Source organism: Mauremys reevesii, linkage group 1, assembly GCF_016161935.1.
Source record: "Mauremys reevesii isolate NIE-2019 linkage group 1, ASM1616193v1, whole genome shotgun sequence".
NCBI lineage: Eukaryota > Metazoa > Chordata > Testudines > Geoemydidae > Mauremys > Mauremys reevesii.
Window position 1 is genome coordinate 334,467,780 of NC_052623.1, and position 22,003 is coordinate 334,489,782.

At 45.1% G+C, this 22,003-nt stretch overlaps 1 protein-coding gene across 3 annotated transcripts in view; it reads right to left on the reverse strand.

Annotated features, from left to right (window-relative positions):
- Window positions 1-11,290: 11,290 nt before the first annotated feature.
- Window positions 11,291-22,003, reverse strand: part of LHFPL3 (LHFPL tetraspan subfamily member 3) — a 406,285-nt gene continuing 395,572 nt past the window's right edge. For all 3 annotated transcript variants that reach the window (XM_039517452.1, XM_039517478.1, XM_039517468.1), the window contains one exon: window positions 11,291-13,866. In XM_039517452.1, the coding sequence (XP_039373386.1) occupies window positions 13,838-13,866 (29 nt within the window). In that variant the 3' untranslated portion in view covers window positions 11,291-13,837. The remainder of the gene's footprint in view (window positions 13,867-22,003) is intronic.

The window sequence follows — 22,003 nt, forward strand, 5'->3', positions numbered from 1 at the left end:
CTCTCCAGCCAGTCACAGCCATTTTCTTCTGCTTTGCAGAGGTGTTAGGCCTTTTGGTATGTTGGGTGCATATGGACAGAAGATCTTTCTTGCTTCCTGGCTGAGCTTTAAGAGGGCAGAGGGTCCCTGATACCGGCTTTTTAAGATGGTCCAGTGTCCTTCCACCTGTGACTCTTTATTGGCCGAGGTGATTGATATAGACTTTCATTTTCTCTTGAACCCAATTACTGACCGGTGGCGCCTCAGATCATTTGCGTAGGGGAAAGGGCCTCAGCAGTGAACCTGCAGATTCAGTACACTGGACTGAACATCTGGCTGCAGAGAGGCTTAGAGGGGAGAAGCTGCATGGGTGGGGAAGAGAGAAAGGTGTAGAAGAAATAACAGGCATCTCTCTGGAGTGTCTGTTAGGGTTACCAGACAGCAATGTGAACCTGGAGATGTGCCTTTACCCTAAGTTTGTGAATTCAAATCTGAAGCTGGCTGGTGTTCAACAAAGAATCATAGAATATCAGGGTTGGAAGGGACCTCAGGAGGTCATCTAGTCCAACCCCCTGCTCAAAGCAGGACCAATTCCCAACTAAATCATAGAACATAAGGTTCAGGAAAGAGTGCAGAGTCAGATGGGGGAAAAGCTGAATCAATATCACTGCTGCCTGAATCAATATCACTGCTGCAAAAAAACTGTCTCTGAAGAGCCGTTCTTGAGTGAATGAACCTAAACTGTGTTGGCCAATGGTTGAGTGGACAACGCTTTCATCCACACCAGTTTAAGGCTTGGCCTCTACTCACTACAGGAATGCAAATAAAAATTAAGTTTAATTTCTTCCCATCTCAAAATGGTTTTTATGGTAAACGAGCCGTACAAATGAATATACTGCCAGTTTAGTCAAGGGGTTTATCCATATTATGGGAGGCATGTGTTGTGTTATTTGGTTGTCATGGTTTTTGTTCCTATGGCAACTGAGTTATATTATTAGGGGATAGCCCAGCCGGTTTCGGCCGGTTGGGTGAGCTCTGTGTCTGTAAATAAAATGGTAGTTTTGTTAGCTGTCTGCTGTCTGGCCTCAAGTGATTTCTTCCTAAACCGGCTGCCCCCGCAAGGATATAACAAGTGGCGACGAGGGTGAGATTCCAGTGCTGCTCCAGTAACAGAAGTAAGTAGAAGTCAAGGTAAAGAACAAACAAACAAAAAAGCTGCTTGTTTGCACTGACTGTGAAAGTGAAACTAAAATCATGGCTACTCTGACCAGGCCACTGGAACCTTTTGATGAGAATATAGAGCAGTGGCATGTGTATACTGAGCGTTTTGAGCTTTTTTAAATTGCAAATGACATTACAGAAGCGAAGAAGGTGCCAATATTCTTAAGTGTTGTAGGGGCTAAAACCTACTCCCTGCTACGCAGCTTACTACACCCTGTTAAGCCTAAGACTAAATCTTACAGTGACATTGTGGAAATCCTGGGGTCCCATTTTTCCCCCAAACCACTGGTAATTGCTGAAAGATATAGGTTCCACAAAAGAGACCAAAAGGAAGATGAAACAGTTGTACAATTTGTAGCCATTTAAAAAAAGCTAGCAGAACACTGTGAATGTGTTAAAGAAATGTTAAATGATGCCCTGCGTGATAGGTTAGTGTGTGGCCTCTACAGTGAAGCTATACGGAAGTGCCTACTGACAGAGGCTCAGCTTACCTTACAGAAGGCTGTTGATATTGCTCTCTCCATGGAAGTGGCTACAAGGGAGGCGCAATACATCGGTGCATCCCCTAGGGTGCAAAAAGTGTCACAAGAACCGACCCACAAAACTGTGCAGAGTCAAGAATGTTACCGCTGTGGTAAGCCGGGTCACCAGGCATCAGAATGCTGGTGTAAGGACCTGGTGTGTCGACACTGTGGCAAAAAGGGACACATTGAGTGTGCCTGTAAACAAAAGAAAGAGGCCTGTGGTCTGGCCGACAAAAAGAGGAACCCTGCATACCCTAGAGCAGACCCAGGATGATCAAAGTGACACCTCATCACAAGAGGAAGTGCCACTGCATGTTTTGTCTTTGGCAATGGGCTCACATGAATACTGGGTAACCCCGTTGTTGGATGGCAAACCTATACGCATGGAACTGGACACCAGTGCAGCCGTCTCGCTGGTCTCCGAGACTGTGTATAAAGAAAAGCTACAGCATCTTCCACTTAAGGCAACAAAAACTGTTCTGAAGACGTATACGGGAGAAGCTGTGCCCATGTTGGGCACTATTGATGTTAAGGTGGAGCTCAATGGACAGGCTGCTCAATTGCCACTGTTTGTGGTGAGAGGTAACTACCCAGCCTTAATGGGTAGGTCTTGGCTTGGGAAGATTCAACTGAACTGGGCAGAAGTGCACCGGATGACTAAAGAAGAAACCAGTCTAACCCCTATACTAAGGAAATATGCTGCTGTTTTTGGAGATGATTTGGGAAGTATGAAGGGAATCACTGTGACATTGAACATTAAACCTGACACTCCACCAAAATATCTGAAAGCCTGAACTGTGCCATATGCCATCAGGCCGAAAGCCGAAGCGGACCTGGAGCGCCTGGTCACCAGTGGAGTCCTAATGCCAGTTACCCATAGCTCATGGGCCACTCCTATCGTTCCAATAGTGAAGAAAGATGGCTCTCTCTGGATTTGCGGTGATTTTAAAGTCACTGTCAACCCAGTGTTGTGTGCAGAGTAATACCCGCTTCCCCGCATTGATGACCTCTTCGCAGGCCTGGCTGGGGGACAAAAGTTCAGTAAGATTGATCTGAGTCAAGCATATTTACAGATGCACGTCGATGAAAAGTCCCAAGAGCTGTTGACTATTGTGACTCATAAGGGGCTTTATTGATACTGTCGCCTACCCTTCGGAATAACGTCTGCTCCCGCCCTGTTCCAGAGGGCTATGGACCAGATCTTGTGTGGCTTGTCAGGAGTTCAGTGCTATCTGGATGATATCCTGGTCACTGGAAGAAATGAAGAGGATCACTTAAAGAATTTAGAGGCTACCCTACAAAGACTGGAAGAGTATGGCCTACGAGTTCGCAAAGACAAGTGTGAATTCTTCAAGCCCTCTGTTGAATATTTGGGACACATCATTGATTCTGCAGGTCTTCATAAGGCCCCTGCAAAAGTTAAAACTATTGTGGAGGCTCCCCCACCTCGAAATGTAAGCCAGCTGCGCTTGTTTCTAGGACTACTGAACTATTATGGAAAGTTCATCTCACAGTTAGCCACACTGCTAAAACCACTTCATGAGCTCCTTGGGCAGAACAAGGCCTGGAAGTGGACTGAAGCCTGTGATGTTGCATTTAACAAAGCTAAGGATGTGTTGCTAAATTCTGAAGTTCTCACTCACTTTGATCCATCCTTACCCCTACAACTGGCCTGCGATGCCTCCCCTTATGGAGTGGGAGCAGGCGTGTCACACATTATGCCCTCGGGAGAAGAGAGACCTATTGCTTTTGCTTCATGCACTCTAAGCAAAGCAGAAACTAACTACGCCCAAATCGAACGTGAGGCATTAGGAATTGTTTTTGGAATTCGGAAGTTTCATCAGTACCTGTTTGGGCGAAAGTTTACTCTTCTCACAGACCATCGACCTCTGACGTCAATTTTTGGACCCTACACAGGCATTCCCCCATTAGCTGCTAGTCGTATGCAACGTTGGGCATTGTTACTTTCAGCACACACATATGAAATCAAATATCAAAAATCCACTCTGCACGGCAATGCAGATGGCCTCTCAAGGTTGCCTTGCCGGTCAAACATCAAGATAGTGCCCAAAAGGAAATCTTCTACTTTGAACAAGTAGAGAATACACCCATCACTGCTACTCAGATAAAGAAGGCAACCCGTGTTGACCCAGTATTGTCCCAAGTTATGGACCTGGTGATGCATGGAAAATCTCGACAAACCTCTCCGGTCTCATCCGACCTTGTTCCCTACATGTCCAGGAGGACGGAGTTATCGGTCCAATCTGGTTGTTTGTTGTGGGGGAGACGTGTCATTATTCCACCACCACTGAGATCACAGATGTTAGAACAGCTACCTTCTGGTCACTGTGGAATAGTGCGCATGAAGGAAATTGCACAAAGCTATTTTTGGTGGCCTGGATTGGACAGTGCTATTGAAGAGAAGGCAAAAACTTGTATGTCATGTCAGGGTGTGAGGAATGCACCCCAGTGGGCACCCCTACACCCATGGGACTGGCCTGAAAACCCGTGGCAATGTATTCACATTGACTTCGCTGGCCCCCTTGAAGGAAGCATGTTCTTGGTGGCAATAGATGCCCATTCTAAATGGCCAGAAGTCTCTATAATGCAGTCCACTACTGCAGAGAGTACTATCCAAAAACTACGAGGACTCTTTAGTCGTTTTGGTCTGCCAGAACAACTTGTGAGCGACAACGGACCGCAGTTCGTCTCTCAGGAGTTTCAAAATTTTATGAAGGCAAACGGGATACACCACATCACGTCAGCACCATATCATCCGTCCACCAACGGATTAGCTGAAAGATTTGTGCAGACAATGAAACACGCTTTGAAATCAGCAAGGGGACAACACTCCATTCAAAAGCGTCTGGATACCTTCTTACTTTCCTACAGAAACACACGTCATGCTACGACCCACGCATCTCTGGCCTTTCTAATGATGGGACGACAGCTGCGCACTTGCTTTGATCTGCTGAAACCTTCTGAACCCCGACAAATAGTGCAACATCAGCAGCAATATCAAGTCATCAGACGGGCACCCAGCGCAAAAGACTGAACCTTTAGCTCGGGACAGCCAGTTTTGGCTCGGAATTATACTTCCAGAGCTAAATGGGTCCCTGCCACAATCATCACTCAAACAGGACCTGTTTCCTACACAGTCCGGACTGCAGAGAATCTTACCTGGCGGCGACATGTAGATCAGCTGTTGCCAGGTCATGCCGGTCCTCGGGACACATCTGCAGTTGAGGGGTCTGACTTCACCACTTCTGGTGAGACACCGAATCACAAATCACCTGTTTCTGACTGTTCTCCTCCATTACTGCCGGCGGCTGAGATACCCCTTTGCCCAGCACAAGCTGATACCACCTCCTCACCTGTTCGTGCTGCGGACCCAGAGCCCATGGTACTTTCGGGTGCAACACCACCAGAAGTTCGCTGTCATCCACCTAGAGACAGAAGGCCTCCTCATCGGCTGGATCTTTAGCTAGGGCAAACCCACGGTTATGGGGCAAAATAATCCCCAGGGTTTAGCCGGGAATGGAGGCAGTCTACCCTCCTTCTCTAGTCTAGTGTGTGTTTTATTTAGGGGATGTTCTTATTAGGGGGGGGGAGGAATATGTTGTGTATTTGGTTGTCATGGTTTTTGTTGCTATGGCAACTGAGTTAGATTATTAGGGGATAGCCCAGCCGGTTTCGGCCGGTTGGGTGAGCTCTGTGTCTGTAAATAAAATGGTAGTTTTGTTAGCTGTCTTCTGTCTGGCCTCAAGTGATTTCTTCCTAAACCGGCTGCCCCCCCAAGGATATAACAGCATGTAATCTTACATAAGTATTATGTTTATTGATCTGATCTTTTTATAAAAGGAGATAGAAAAATAGGGACTGGAAACCATTTTGAATTAACAAAACCTATTAAAACATCTGCCACTAGATGGCAGCATAAACACACACAAAACAGTAAATATCTCACATACCATGAATGCTTTCCATATGCCTAAATTATCTTGCCTCTGAAGAATTTTCTAGTGCCCTAGATTCCATTGTAACTGTATTTAATTCAAAATGGATTTAAATACTTAAAAATGAGGGAATTTTCACACTATGCCTAACTGATAAAATTAAAAACCAGAACAAGCCCTTTAAAACCATTAACAACTTTATGTATTTTTGATTCCTTATCCTCCATGTGCACTCACTCTGAAACATGGGCGAGTATTCAGTTAAACTGAATAAAATGGCTCTTTTTCTGATGGTATTTACCCTAGAACAAAGCCTGATAACTCTTCTAACATCTGCCCTCAGAGCAACCCAGCCATCTAACCCTATTTAACTCTGCCACATGATAATAATCCTTTGCTTTCTGTAGCACCTTCCATTTGAGAATCTTAATGTACAGTGCACTATCATTGCAGTCATTTATTTAGCTTCCTAGCACAGCCTGTGATGTGCCTATGTATTTTCCCATTTCTTATGAGGGAGCGGAGGCAGAGGGCAATCAGGACCAATCTTCTCCAGTCTGGATGACTTCACTCAGGCCCTCTGAAGAGGAATACTAAGCATGGATGCTGCCTACTGGTCAGGCTGGGGATGTAGCAGGTTGTCTTTCACCCAGGCATTCCCCTTTCTCACTATACCTCCACCCTGTGGTGGTCTGTCCTTTTAGCAGCTCAGATCTCTGGCCGAGTCACACATGCAGATCCACCCCTTTCAGGGTACACACAGAGTCCAATAATGTGGAATTCATCATAAATCAGCAAGGGATTCAGCCCCCCGCCTTGGGTCAGGGGTTGGACCCTTGTATCTTCAGGGTCTTCCCCAACTGCTGGCAGATAGACTTCTGTCATTGTCCCCTATTTAGGGTCTGTTAGGGAAGCCCGGGCCCACCCTCTCCACCAGGTTCCAATCTAGGGCCTGGTGGGAGGCAGCTAAGTCCTGTACCTTGGGGTGCTATGCAGCTGCCCCCCTGGACCACTTCCTACCAGTGTCCCCTTTTCTCACAGGTAAAGAACTGAATATCAAAATAAAGTTTCTGACCTTCAAAAGTCAGCAGCCCCTCCTTTACAGCCCCTCTGATTCAGGTCAGTATCACCAGGCAGCAGGAGAGGAACAGCAGTGAGGTGGTGTGACTTGACCCCTGTCTGCCTGCCTCTGAGCTACTCCGCTTCCCCCTTTTTAAGCTCTGCCTCCAGCTTGTGCAGGAGTGATGGGGCAGGGCTGCTTAGGCCCAGAGCAGCTCCTTAACCCCTTCTTCTCCAGTGTGGGGTTTGTACATCTCATCACAGGCACTTAACTCAGTATTAATTGGATTGGCTTATTATAGAGTAATTGGATCCATATTAAATAGATTCAGGGCCTTACTTTAGGTTTCCAAGTTTGAAAATTTTGATCTAGTGGTTTACCTGCAGTCACTAAGGAAATCTCTGGTTTGGAGCTGAGCATACAATTCAGGCCTCCAGAAATCTAGTTTTGAGTTCCTCCTTTGTCAGGCTTCACTTCTGAATGTGGGTTGGAACAACAGAAAAGTTCCTGTACATCTGTCCTAAAGCCTGAATTTGGGAAGCCTTATAATAGAAAATTGATTACATCTGTTAATGGCATTTATATACTTCTAGCTCATCGTCAGTTGTTGAAACTGAAAATGTTCACAGTGGAAATATTTTTCATGCAGATGGAATCGGAATATAACCCAGGAGATAGGGTTTTGACAATTTTTGTTTCATGGTTTGATTACTAATAAATATTAAGGGCCTGGTTCTGGGCTAATTTTTACCTGTGCAAACCAGGAATACCTATGAGTTCAGTTATGCTGGTGTAAAACCAGTTTGTATAAGAGCAGAATGAGTCCATAAATGTGTTTAACATCTTCCATCCCAAAGTGTTTTACAAATGTAACAAAATGATATACAAACTAGGGGGCTGCTCCTGCTCCATTGGAGTCAATGTGGCCTTTGCCATTGACTTCAGTGGGTGCAGGATAAAGCCATATAGGGGGAGATTTTCCAAGGCATAAATAGCAGGAAGGGACCTAATTTCCATTGGAAGTCAGTAGTCAGTGCTGAGGCATTTGTTCAGTACTGATTTTAAGGGACAAGTATCACCTTCCAAACCACAAATGCCACTTTCTGCGGCACTTTGTTTTCCATTGAGGTCTCACTCCAAGTACTAACTAGACTTGGAGTGAGACAATGCGGCCTAGACAATGAGGCCTAGCTTGTGAGAATACAGAGTTGCACCACACCAGGGGGAATGGCTGCATGTGCATTTTAACCATTAGCCTGTGCAGGTTTTGACAGCTAATATAACAACCCTGGGCCAGACCGTCCCTTCTGTACAAAAATACCTGGAAAGGAGAAACATGTTTAAAACCCCATACACTTTGGTGGAGCGGAAAATTGATGCATGGTCCATTCTGAGGACTAGCTCAGAAACTATTCACCATAGACATATACATATAAAACTGTACAAATTGAATCCTGCTTTACTTTTTAATTGGACAGTTTCTTTCATTTCAAATCACTGACAATCTGTTTCCCAGCTGAAACTAATGACACTTTCATAATATATGAAAGACGTCGGCCTATTGTTTAGGCACAAACTTTGACCAGCCTTAAAGATATTATAATAATATGGTTGGGACTATCCTCAGAAGCTATATATTATGGAACAGTAGCAGATACGCCACAGTTAAGGTTGCAATTCAGTTTCCATGATAAACTCTATTTTTTACCCCTCTCTAAAATCTGCAAACAAAGGTTTAGCAGAGTGAAAACAGGTAGACTGCTTCTATGCCCAAGGTAGAATTTCCCCACCTACTTTCATGAAACTTCAAGAGGGGTTCTGAAGTTATGGTCCCACCAAAATTTGGCAGGTGCTCAGAGTTTGAAAGTACAGACTTAAGCCACTAGGCTTGTCTTCACTACTGGGAGATCGACTCTGCTGCAACTGATGCAGCAGGGGTCAATTTAGTGGGTCTAGTGAAGACCTGTTAAATCGACAGCAGAACCCTCTCCAGTTGATCCTGGTACTCCAGTTCTCTGAGAAGAGCAAGGTAAGTCAACCAGAGAGCATCTCCTGTTGACACAGCACAGTGAAGATGCTGGGGTAAGTTGACCTAAGCTACGTCAACTCCAGCCATGTTATTCATGTAGCGGGAGTAGCGTAACAAGTCAATTTACCCTGGTAGTGAAGGTAAGCTCACTGTGATGAATAATTCAAGACCAAAGCCAAAGAGCTTGTCTTTATATTCCAAATGAATTTACAATCACGCATGAGGTCATGTGGGGACTGGGGTATGGTAGTGGATGCACCAGCGATTGTGCACTTAGCAATAAAGCTCACAAAGCTTCTTGGGGCTAAAGTCTGCAATGGTTTGCATCTGCTACAACCCCAGTTGACTTTAGGAGTTATGCAACAGTTGTAAGTGAAGATTTGCGCCCTTAGACTTTAGAACCAGTTTTACCATGGGGAGATCTTGCCGAAGACAGACGTTATCTTCGAGTACTTCCAAACAGACCTGAAGGTCCAAATCCTGACCTTGTAGCCAGGCAAAAATACACTGAAGTTAATGGGGTTGCAGGAGTAAATTTGACCTGGGCAGCCAATTAGAGATGGAGAGAAGGGAGCTAGGTTTAATCTCATCCAGAAAAAATATTTCACAATAAGGATTTTGCACAACATTAACAATCAGATGGTAAGCTCTTTGACCATGACTTTTGATATATTTGTACAGCACCTATCACAATGGGGGGGGCCTCAATTATTTAAAGCAGTGATAAGCTCCCAAAATCCAAATAACCAGTTCCCTACCGTGTCCTCGGCGGCACTTCAGTGGTGGTGGTGGGGGGTGTCTTCACTCACTCCGAGTTTTCGGCGGCATTTCGGTGGCAGGTCCTTCACCTGGACTCCAACCCACATCCTGCCCCTGACTGCCCCCCTCAGAACCTGCATCCTATCAACCCCCCTGCTCCTTGTCCCCTGACCACCCCCTCCCGAGACCAGGGGTGAAAGTAAGTCCAGTGACATACTGGTACACTGGGGCCAGCTCTGGCCCCTGGAAGGGGTGGGGCCTGGTGCGGAAGGGGCGTGGCTGAGGGAGTGAGAGCCAGCCCCAGCCCACCCTGTAATGTAAGTGCCCCCCACCGGGATAACAGCAGCAGCCCGGGGCTCCAGGGACTATTTAAAGGGCCGGGGGCTTCCCTGCTTTTACTGCCCCAGCCCTGTAAATAGCTGCGGGAGCCCTGGGGAAGCAGTGGGGGTCCCACGGCTATTTAAAGGACTAGGGCGGCAGAGGCAGCTGGAGCTTCGGGCCCTTTAAATAGCCCCTGGAGCCCCCCCCGCTACCCCTAGGCTCTGGGGGCTATTTAAAGGGCCCGTGGCTCCCCTGCTTCTACCACCCCGGTCCTTTAAATAGCTGCGGGAGCCCACCCCCCTACGCAACTTGCCCCACTTCCTGTCACCTGACTTCCCTGACCCTATCCACCACCACCCTGAAAGGCCCCCGGAACTCCCACACCTACCCAACCCCCCCCCCCCCCGTTCCCCATCTCCTGACTGCCCCCCCAGAACCTCCACCCCCTCCCTGCCCCTTATCCAACCCCAGCCCCGGCCCTGCCCCCTTACCATGCTGCTCAAAGCGGCAGGAGCTGTAGAGCTGCCCAGAGTGCTGGCGCCGGCGGCTTGGCACACTGGGGCTCTGCGAGGGGGGAAAAGCAGGGGAGGAGCTGGGGGAGCCTCCCTAGCTGGGAGCTCAGGTGGGCTGGACAGGACGGTCCCATGGGCCGGATGTGGCCCGTGGACTGGAGTTTGCCCACCCGCCGGCCCCTTTAACAACTGGTTCTACACCAGCTTCTAAATTTAACAACTGGTTCTTGCGAACCAGTGCGAACCGGCTCCAGCTCACCACTGATTTAATGTCAATGTAAAGGAGATGGTATAAGATACTTTCTGAAATTAAGCTATTACTTGGTTTCTGGTAACAGAATAGCCATTTGTGACAGAAGTATAAACTGGAATTGAAAAAAGCTCTCTGAGCTTTATTCAGTTCCACAAAAATATTTAAGTTGAGCTTTACAAACCTGCCTAGGAGTAATCAATCTATTAAAATTAGTGGGCACTTGGCATCCAGCTCCTCTGGGTGGCTTTGTAGATGGCTTTACTGTATTCAACTCCTGATTATTTTGCATCTTTTGAAACCAAGTTTACCATTAGAGAATGAAGACCATTTAACAAATAAGGCCCAATCCTGCAAATATGATGGGTGTGGACAGTCCTGTGCCCATCCAGAGACCACTTTCTTTACTGGGGCTCCACATGAGCACAGGGGTCTGTCCCTATGCATCACATTGCAGGGGTGGAGCTTGGGTAGGATCTAGAAAGGGGGAACACTGATTGCAGTACGAGCAGTCATTACCACACGTGAACTGGAGAAAAGCATGAGCATACTCTATTTCAGTATGCTACAAAAATTAATCATTGACATTTATTAGGTACTTTAATACTAAGCATATATTAAAGTAACAAAAATTATTGTAGTCATTTTATTTTATTTTAGTTTTTTACAGAAAGTCAGGTATTCCAACAATTTTCTTTACAGTTTGTTGACTTTAAAAAAAATTACACACATTTTTGACATTACAATGGAATGGAATGGGAAAGCGTTCACCTTTAAAAAGATAAAAACATACTACTTATACTTAATTAACATTTAGTGATGTACATCCTTGTAACTTTTTGCTTTATTTATGTACATATGGTACATTTTAATTGAAATAGTAGAGCCACAAGGTCTCGTGATGACACATTTTTGCAACATTTGTATGTCTAAAGTGGGCTTTTTAGTTATACAATCACTATGATGCAAAACTCAGTAGGCAGTAACAAAATTGCATGGCACAGAGAAACCCAATTAATGTAGTTTCTATTGCAGGAAAAAATATCATGACTGCAATAAACCGAGAATACAATGTAACCCCTGGAGCAAATGATTACAATGATACTGTAGCACATTCAGGTAAACCTCTTTACAAACTTCTGAGATAAAGTGTGCCTATGATATACCAACACTGGTAAATGACGACAAGCTTTAGTAAGACCCCATTTAGCAAAGTAGGCCTAAATGTGCCTAACTTTGAGCATGTGAGTTGTCCCATTGATTTCAGGGGGGTTACTCACATGCTTAAATACCTTGCTGAATTGGGGCCTTAATGAGTTTCCAAACCCACTCATGTAAATCACTTATGTTATATCCTTCCTCTTTATTTTGGTGACAGAGACTAGGAATAGATTTATGTTGGATGACAACTTTTGGGTGTGACTTTCAAAAGCGCTCAGCATTGGTGCTCAGCATCCACTGAAGTCAATCAAAACTCCTATTGGTTACAACTTATTCAGACTTGGGCTAAGGGACAGAGTGTTTGAAAATCCCACCCAAATTTATCTGTAAACTTATTTGGCAAGCATATATGTTAGGTGTGCAGTTACTATGGTGATCAGGGCCATATAGGTGCCTTGACAAACAGCTAACATTGCTATTTAATAACTAGTCATTATTTACTGACAATTTGGTCACAGACATTGTCTTCAGCCAAAGGAGCATAACTGAGATTCATGCACTTAGATGCAGAAGAGTTTTGTTTTGCAGTGACTCATTTACAGCCAGAAGTTAAAAGCCTGTTTTATCTCTGTACCTCTTCCAGAGCTATTTGTTATTTGGGGCCTGTAATAATAATCAATTGTTATTCTAGATACTTTTTCTGAATGCCAGCAAGTATCATAGTGGCCTTTCAAATCTTTTGAACTTAGAATTGCATCAGGAAATAATACAAAGGCTGCTCACTTCTAAAATACTCCTCTCTAGAATAATTATCTGCTCACATTCCAGGCTTCAGACTGCTCTTACTATTCTATTGCTTTCCAGAATGAGTTTGCTTGGCAAGGAACCTTATGAACAGCAACAAAATGTTGCACCAAAGTCAGAATAACTTGGTGGTAATATGCCTCTCACGCCACATAAGCAAAATAAAATGTGAAGGGCCACAGCCACTGCTGTGCTCCAGCTGCTTCACACCACACATAGCAGCCAGAGCATAGCAGTGACTCTGGCCCAGAGCTTTTACATAGTGTTTTGTAAAATGTACCTGTTTACTAGTCAGATTCATAGATTGTAAGGCCAGATGGGACCATTAGATCATCTTCTCTGACCTCCTGTATAACACAGGCCACTGGATTTCATTAAGTGGTTATATGACATAGAACAGGAAAAAATACAAAAGTGCTTAACTGCAGCTGTGTGTTACATTTCAGGTGTCAAGTAATTTCTCCCCCTCCCTTTTCTTTTTGTAAATAAGTGGTTTTATTTTGCCACCTTAAATAGGAGCAAGTCTATGTTGCATGGGAATCAACAGCATTATGACATTCAGAAAGATGAAACTTATTGTATATATGCCTTCACAGAACTACAATATACGTCAGAAATAATTCTTCAGTTATAAGTTTGTTACAGACATAAATTAAACAGAGGACATATGCAGTAAAAATTGAGAAGCTTTACATTTTTAACCAATTTATTATACAGTGAAATAAACAAAGTGCAGAAATGCTGCAGTAAAAGTTATACTTTTTCCTCTAGGAGATGGAAACATTCAGAGAGTCTATTTATAAATGCTTATTTAAGAGTGATGTCCTATCAGTTTCCTGGCTACTGGAACAGAAATAGTCTTGAGTTAACTGTCTCTCTCTACTGTGAAAGGTTTTAAAGCTTTTTGCTTTTCAGTTGAATAAAAAAAATGAGTTTACAAACCTTTTCAATGCATATATTACATAAGTTTTGTCTAGCAACAACTACATCCCTTTTAATTTATTCCCTAAATGTGACTTTTCATGCATGTCTTCTGAAGGCTGTATTCAGTGACAGTTTCTAATGAGCTGGTGTGTAATCCATGATTGCATCTCTCTTCAGAAAATCACTTCCATGCCTGGCTGATCTATGTTTAGAAGGCAGCTCTTACCAATCGGGCATTTTCACACTTGTCAACATTCTTCTCCATTGAAGGCTCCTTCCCAAGCTTCTTTCCATTTAATGTTGATGTACAAAAGCAGTTACTCATTTTGTTTTGTGCTCATTCTAGTGAGGATTGGCTTAGCAGGACTGTGCAAAACAGAGAGAAGAGAGAAGTCAGTTTATTGCCAGCAGACAGTCATTGCTACTGTGTTTGGCACAGTGCTATCTTCTGATCAATATTCTAAATACATTTCACTATTTTTATTTCCATTCATTATAAAAGATAACATTGGTCATCAACTTTAATCTCCAACTATCACAGTGATTTATAGGGTGGAATCTTTGAAAAATCAGTTTTGATCTATTAATCAACAAGGAAAGTCAAAATAAAGGGATTGTTTCATCTGAAGTCTGAACAGTGGGAGCACAAAGCTGCAGCATGTACTGGGTGAGAGTCACATTTCTTTGACTAATATCAGGAATCAAATCAAGGTCCTGAGGTTTCTGTTCAGTATTTATGATTTCCTTCAAATGCCGGCATACACAAACCTCATTAAAAAAAAAAAATAAAGTTAGTCTGGTAGATTTCAGAGGGACAGTCCCCAAAGATAATAGAGGTGTTTTCAACACATACCATCATCCATGATGCACTGGTATGCCCCTCCCTCCCTCACCATCATTTTCAGTGTTGTCATGGAGTGTGGGGGGAGACAAGGCCCTACACCCCCGGCTTCCTGTGGTTCACCATGACTCTCAGCCAGCCCGTAAAACAGAAGGTTTATTTAGATGACAGGAACACAGTCCAAGACAGGTCTTGCAGGTACAGACAACAGGACCCCCTCAGTTAGGTCCATCTGGGGAGAGAGCGGGGAAAGGGAGGCCAGAGCCCTGTTGGGAGGCCAGAGCCCATCAGGGCTCCCCTCCATTGTCCCAACCAGCTCCAAACTGAAACTCCCTCCAGCCATCTCACTCAGCCTGCCCCCCCGGCTCCTCCCCCAGCCTGTGTCCTGTTTCCTGGGCAGAGGTGTTACCTGGCCTCCAACCCCCATCCTGGGTTCTCATTGTTACGTGCTCAAGTATCCTCCCACAAGGAAAGTCTCCCATCCCCCAATGCAGACAGTCCCAGCAAAACTCCCCTGCAACCTTCCCAGGTCAATACTCCCCACTTGGCATTCAAAGAACACATTGAGAACCTTCCCACTTCGCCACAATCACATAAACATAAATTCATGTTCAGGGCAAAAAAGGAATGACTGAATTCATACTGTGAATAGGTTCAGCAAAGAGTCCTGTGGCACCTTATAGACTAACAGACGCATTGGAGCATGAGCTTTCGTGGGTGAATACCCACTTCGTCGGATGCATCTAATATGTCTGTTAGTCTATAACAGGGATCGGCAACCTTTCAGAAGTGCCGTGCCGAGTCTTCATTTATTATTTAACGTTTTTAAAAGGTCTCTTTCTATAAGTCTATAATGTATAACTAAACTATTGTTGTATGTAAAGTAAATAAGGTTTTTAAAATGTTTAAGAAGCTTCATTTAAAATTAAATTAAAATGCAGAGCCCCCTGGACTGGTGGGCAGGACCCGGGCAGTTCGAGTGCCACTGAAAATCAGCTCGTGTGCTGCCTTCGGCACACGTGCCATAGGTTGCCTACCCCTGGTCTATAAGGTGCCACAGGACTCTTTGCTGCTTTTACAGATCCAGACTGACATGGCTACCCCTCTGATACTGTGAATAGGTTGCTGCTCCAGAAAGCCTCCTCCCCTCCCTTTATGCAATCTATTGCATTTAAATTAGGAAAAAACCCAGGGTACTGTGCACAGAAACCATGGCATAGCTGGTGTGTCACATGACCTTAAGCCATGGACTGGTATGTCTCTCCATTGCTGCTGTTGAGAAGGCCCTGTGGAGGGCACATTCTGCTTCCTTTCAGGGCACCCAGATGTAGGACAGCCATCTTCTGCAAGATCCTCCTCCAGCCATACAGGCTTGTGTGTTGTGCTCCTGATATGTGTGTATGTGGAAAGTAGGTCAATATTTGTCCCTAAGTTTGAATAAAAAGTTATTGTACAAGTGGAGCTCTGCAGATGGATCACTAGCTAAAATTTCCCAGATAACTGGACTATTTAGGCTGAACCTTGAAGTCTCTACTCCAGCAACATCTTCAGTGGCAGGAGTTTTGCCTGAGAAAGTATTTAGGATGGAATTCTGGAAATGAGCACACAGCCTGACTGAAGGGGCTCTGTGCTCAGTTACACATCCATGGGGCTGGAGAACAGAGCCAATGGGACTGATTCATCATTACACTCTGACCCCTTTATGCCAGCTGCGCTGGCACAAAGGTCTGTAAAGCCAATGGAGCACTGGAGATGAGAATTCTCTTGGTGTTGGAGCCAGCATAATGCCCCTATGCTATCCGCATCACAGCTCGGTATGATGGAAGAAATGGGGTGTGACTGGGGCATCACTGCCCTCTAACTATTCTGAGCTGCTGGAATGGCATCTTGGGGCCATTAGGCAACAAGGCACAAGTCAGAGCAGCCCTGAGGCTGCTCAAACCTATTCCAGGCACTGAGAATAAGATTGAGGAAAGCCACCTTTGCCACTTCCCCTAGTCCTGCACCAAGTGGAGTGTGGTCTCCACCAGAAATCATGCTCAATTCACATGCTATGTTTAGATGTGTTTTATAAAGGGGACACTTACAACGGCTATTGCTGGAACTAGACAAGAATAGAAAACTGGAATTGAAAACAAATGGCACAAGAAGATTATCTATATCTGTGCATAAGGAGAGCAATGGTGATGATGACTCGGACTATTCTGCTTTTGTCAGAAAACTACTACACAATGTAGAGTGATCTCTGAGGGAACAATACTTTAATGAATTAGTGTACAGTGGGTCTAATGATTTGCCTTTTACAAATGAAAATGATCAGTTACACTTCTCTGAGCAGAGCTTCCTCTTGTCCCCATGAAAAGAATGTGCCAATAGTGAAGGACAAGTAGTAGACAAGAAACACACATTTCTGATTTAAATAATTATTAATTTGTGCCCCAAGGATCCTAATGCATTTTATAAAGACGGGTAAGTATCATTATGTAGTCATAGACGATAAAAAATATAAAGATCTGTTTCATCATCTCATCTATTTCCTTGTCAGTGAAGTATTGTTCCCCACAGTACCTAGGCAAGCATGTGGTCTAATTTACTGTTAAAATTAGCCTCCTCTCACAAATAGAAATACTGATGCTGAGCGAGCTAAATCACTTTCCCACAGCCAAAGCGTGAGTCAGTGGCAGAATCAGGAATAAAACCAGGTTTTTTTTTACTCCAAGTCCCCTGGTCGGCCCACTCATCCCCCTGCCTCTACTACATCTAATAGCTATGGGAAGGCTTTGATAGAAAATATATGTGGACAAATACAAATAGATGGCATCACAGAGAAGTTATTTGATATGGGACAATTATAACAAGGAACACCAAATGTACAGGCCTTAATAATATACTGTGGCACCTCCATGAAAAATTTCAGGTTTGTAGGATTAAATGGAGCATTTATAAAAAGGGTTTTAATCTCAAGTTATTGTATTTGCTATTCAAAGGCATGACAAGATTTGGCATGACAATTATTGGATTTCCAGCAACATTTGAAATTCAGCATTAGGGTTGCAACATATTAACATCTTGATTAGTTCTTCTGCAAAATTTTAAACACAGGTGTTATACAGAGGAAAGAGGAAATTTAATAATAAATTTAATAATAAATTTTATAAATGTCACAGATGCCTAGTTAGTGCTGTGCAAAGAAGAAGCTGCATAAATAAGTCATTCATTTTGTTCATTGTGTTGACCTTGTAACATATCACATGCTTTTGACGTTTTGACATTTCTTTGCATCGGAGTTACCTACAAATCCTTTTTAGAGCTGTCAGGTGAACCAAAATTAATGAAAGCAGTCTCTGTGAAGGCTATATTGTCCAAACTACCGAAATGCAATGCTGTTAGATTCTCAGGGTATGTCTACACTACGAAATTAGGTCGAATTTATAGAAATTGATTTTTTAGAAATTGATTTTATACAGTTGATTGTGTATGTCCCCACTTAAGACCATTAAGAGCATTAACTCGGCGGAGTGTGTCCACAGTACCGAGGCTAGCGTAGACTTCCGGAGCATTGCACTGTGGGTAGCTATCCCACAGTTCCCGCATCTCTGCTGCCCATTGGAATTCTGGGTTGAGCTCCCAATGTGGCAAAAACATTGTCGCGGGTGGGTCTGGGTAAATGTCATCAGGCCCCCCCTCCTCCCTCCGTGAAAGCAATGGCAATAAATCATTTCTCGCCTTTTTTCCTTGGTTACCTGTGCAGACGACATACCACGGCAAGCATGGAGCCCGCTCAGCTCACCGTCACCATATGTCTCCTGGGTGCTGCCAGACATGGTACTGCATTGCTACACAGCAGCAGCTCATTGCCTTTTGGCAGCAGACGGTGCACTACAATTGGTAGCCATCGTCGTTGTCTCCTAGGTGCTCTTTTAGTCGACCTCGGTGAGGTAGGTCGGGGGCCCCTGGGCAGATATGTGTGCTCCTGGCTGGTCTCAGTGAGGTCAGCCAGGGGCGCCTGGACATAAATGGGAGACGATGATGGCCAGCAGTCGTACTGCACCATCTTCTGGTGAGCAGCTAGGAGACGACGATGGCTAGCAATCGTACTGCACTGTCTTCTGCCGAGCAGCCAGGAGACGACGATGGCCAGCAGTCGTACTGCACCAATGGCATGTCTGCTGCCAGCCTAAGATGTATAAGAAAGATGGAGTGGATCAAAACAATAAAGAGACCAGATTTGTTTTGTATTCATTTGCTCCCCACTCCTTCCCTCCGTGAATAGTGGGGGGAGGGATAGCTCAGTGGCTTGATCATTGGCCCAAGGTTGTAAGTTCAATCCTTGAGGGGACCATTCTGTGTGACAACCGTGTAAGCCAACCCTCTAAGCCATGTCATCAGTTGCCCCTCCCTCCGTCAGAGCAACAGCAGACAATCAAATCGCTGCAATTATGAGCACTGTGAAGACCACGCGCATTATCCTGCAGTATATGCAGAACCTGCAAAAGCAAAGCCAGGCGAGGAGGCGACAGTGACAAGAGTGATGAGGACATGGACACAGACTTCTCTCAAAGTACGGGCCCTGGCAATGTGGACATCATGGTGTTAATGGGGCAGGTTCATGTTGTGGAATGCCAATTCTGGGCTCAGGAAACAAGCACAGACTGGTGGGACCACATAGTGTTGCATGTCTGGGATGATTCCCAGTGGCTGTGAAACTTTTGCATGCATAAGGGCACTTCTATGGAATTTTGTGACTTGCTTTCTCCTGCCCTGAAGCACAAGAATACCAAGATGAGAGCAGCCCTCACAGTTCACAAGCAAGTGGCAATAGCCCTGTGGAAGCTTGCAATGCCAGACAGTTACCGGTCAGTCGGGAATCAATTTGGAATGGGCAACTCTACTGTGGGGGCTGCTGTGATCCAAGTAGCCAACGCAATCAAAGAGCTGCTGCTATCAAGGGTAGTGACTCTTGGAAATGTGCAGGTCGTAGTGGATGGCTTTGCTGCAATGGGATTCCCTAACTGTGGTGGGGTGATAGATGGAACCCATATCCCTATCTTGGCACCGGAGCACCAAGCCAGCGAGTACATAAAATGAAAGGGGTACTTTTTAATGGTGCTGCAAGCACTGGTGGATCACAAGGGACGTTTCACCAACATCAACGTGGGATGGCTGGGAAAGGTACATGATGCTCGCATCTTCAGGAACTCTGGTCTGTTTCAAAAGCTGCAGCAAGGGACTTTCTTTCCAGACCAGAAAATCACCGTTGGGGATGTTGAAATGCCTATAGTTATCCTTGGGGACCCAGCCTTCCTCTTAATGCCATGGCTCATGAAGCCGTACACAGGCAGCCTGGACAGTAGTCAGGATCTGTTCAATTACAGGCTGAGCAAGTGCAGAATAGTGGTAGAATGTGCATTTGGATGTTTAAAAGCGCGCTGGTGCAGTTTACTGACTCGCTCAGACCTCAGCAAAACCAATATTCCCATTGTTATTACTGCTTGCTGTGCACTCCACAATATCTGTGAGAGTAAGGGGGAGACGTTTATGGAGGGGTGGGAGGTTGAGGCAAATCGCCTGGCCTCTGATTACGCGCAGCCAGACACCAGGGCAGTTAGAGTACAGGAGGGCGTGGTGCACATCAGAGAAGCTTTGAAAATCAGTTTAATGACTGACCAGGCTACGGGGTGAAGGTTCTGTTTGTTTCTACTTGATGACCCCCTCCCCACCTCGTTTCACTCTACTTCCCTGTAAGCTAACCACCCTCCCCTCCCCACTTCAATCACCACTTGCAGAGGCAATAAAGTCATTGTTGCTTCACATTCATGCATTCTTTATTAATTTATCACACAAACAGGGGGATAACTGCCAAGGTAGCCCGGAAAGGGTGGGGGAGGAGGGAAGCACCAGGTGGGGTGGGGGAGGAGGGAAGGACAAGGCCACACCACACTTTAAAACTTATTGAATGCCAGCTTTCTGTTGCTTGGGCAGTCCTCTGGGGTGGAGTGGTTGGGTGCCCAGAGACTCCCCCACCGCATTCTTGGGCATCTGGGTGAGGAGGCTATGAAACTTGGGGAGGAGGGCGGTTGGTTACACAGGGGCTGTAGCGGCGGTCTGTGCTCAAACTGCCTTTCCTGAACCTCAACCATACGCCAGAGCATATCAGTTTGTTCCTCTAGTAGCCTCAGAATTGCCTCTTGCCTTCTGTCACCAAGCTGACGCCACCTATCATCTTCAGCCTCCACTTATTATCTTCAGTCCACCACCTGTCCTCGTGTTCATATTGTGCTTTCCTGGACTCCAACACTGTCTGCCTCCACACATTCTGCTAGGCTCTTTCAGTGTGGGAGGACTGCATGAACTCAGAGAACATTGCATCGCAAGTGTGTTTTTTTTGCCTTCTAATCTTCGCTAGTCTCTGTGAAGGAGAAGATAATGTGAGTGTTCAAACATTTGCAGCTGGTGGAGAAAAAAAATGGGAGAGTGGTAGTTAAAAAGACACATTTTAGAGAACAATGGGTAGACTCTTTCACGGTAAAGCTTGCTCTTAACATTACATAGCACATGTGCTTTCGGTACAAGGTCACATTTGCCTCTTATTGAGGGTATGCCGGTTTGGTGTGAGAGATCTTTCACACAGGGCCGGGCAACAGAATTTGGCTTGCAGGCAGCCATGGTAAGACACAGTCTTTTGTCTTCTTTAACTAGGGTGACCAGATGTCCCGATTTTATAGGGACAGTCCCAATTTTTGGGTCTTTTTCTAATATAGGCTTTTATTACTCTCCACCCCCTGTCCCAGATTTGCTGTCTGGTCACCCTATCTTTAACCTTCATAACATGTGGGAATCGTTTCAAACAGCAGTGCCCTCATTTCCCATACCAAGCAGCCATTGGGTTGGCCATTTAAAATGGGTCGGCCATTTAAAAGGAGAGGCTGCAGTTTTTGGGTTAATGTGCAGCACAAACCCAACTAACCTCCCCCCACTCACACCCAATTCTCTGGGATGATCGCTTCACCCCTCCCTCACTGGGTGGCTAACAGCGGGGAACATTTCTGTTCAGCCACAGGCAAACAGCCTAGCAGGAATGGGCACCTCTGAATATCCCCTTAATAAAATCACCCTACTTCAACCAGGTGACCAGGAATGCTATTACTGTCCTGAGGATCACACAGAGAGATAAAGAACGTTTGCTGTTTGAATGCCAGCAAACACTGGAACCATACGCTGCCATACTTTGTTATGCAATGATTCCAGACAATGTGCTACTGGCCTGGCGTGGTAAAGTGTCCTACCATGGAGGATGGAATAAGGCTGCCCTCCCCAGAAACCTTTTGCAAAGGCTTTGGGAATACATACAGGAGATCTTTATGGAGATGTCCCTGGAGGATTTCCGCTCCATCCCCAGACACGTTAACAGACTTTTCCAGTAGCTGTACTGCCACGAATGCCAGGGCAAATTACCGTATTTTCCGCACTATAAGCGCAGGATTATATTAGGCGGTCTCATCAATTCGATCTCTTCTTCTACTAACCCATATATATATAGGGCACCGTATTATAGGCGCGCATGCTAAAATACGTCCACAAATGCCAGGGCAAATTAATCATTAAACACACTTGCTTTTAAACCATGTATAATATTTACAAAGGTACACTCACCAGAGGTCC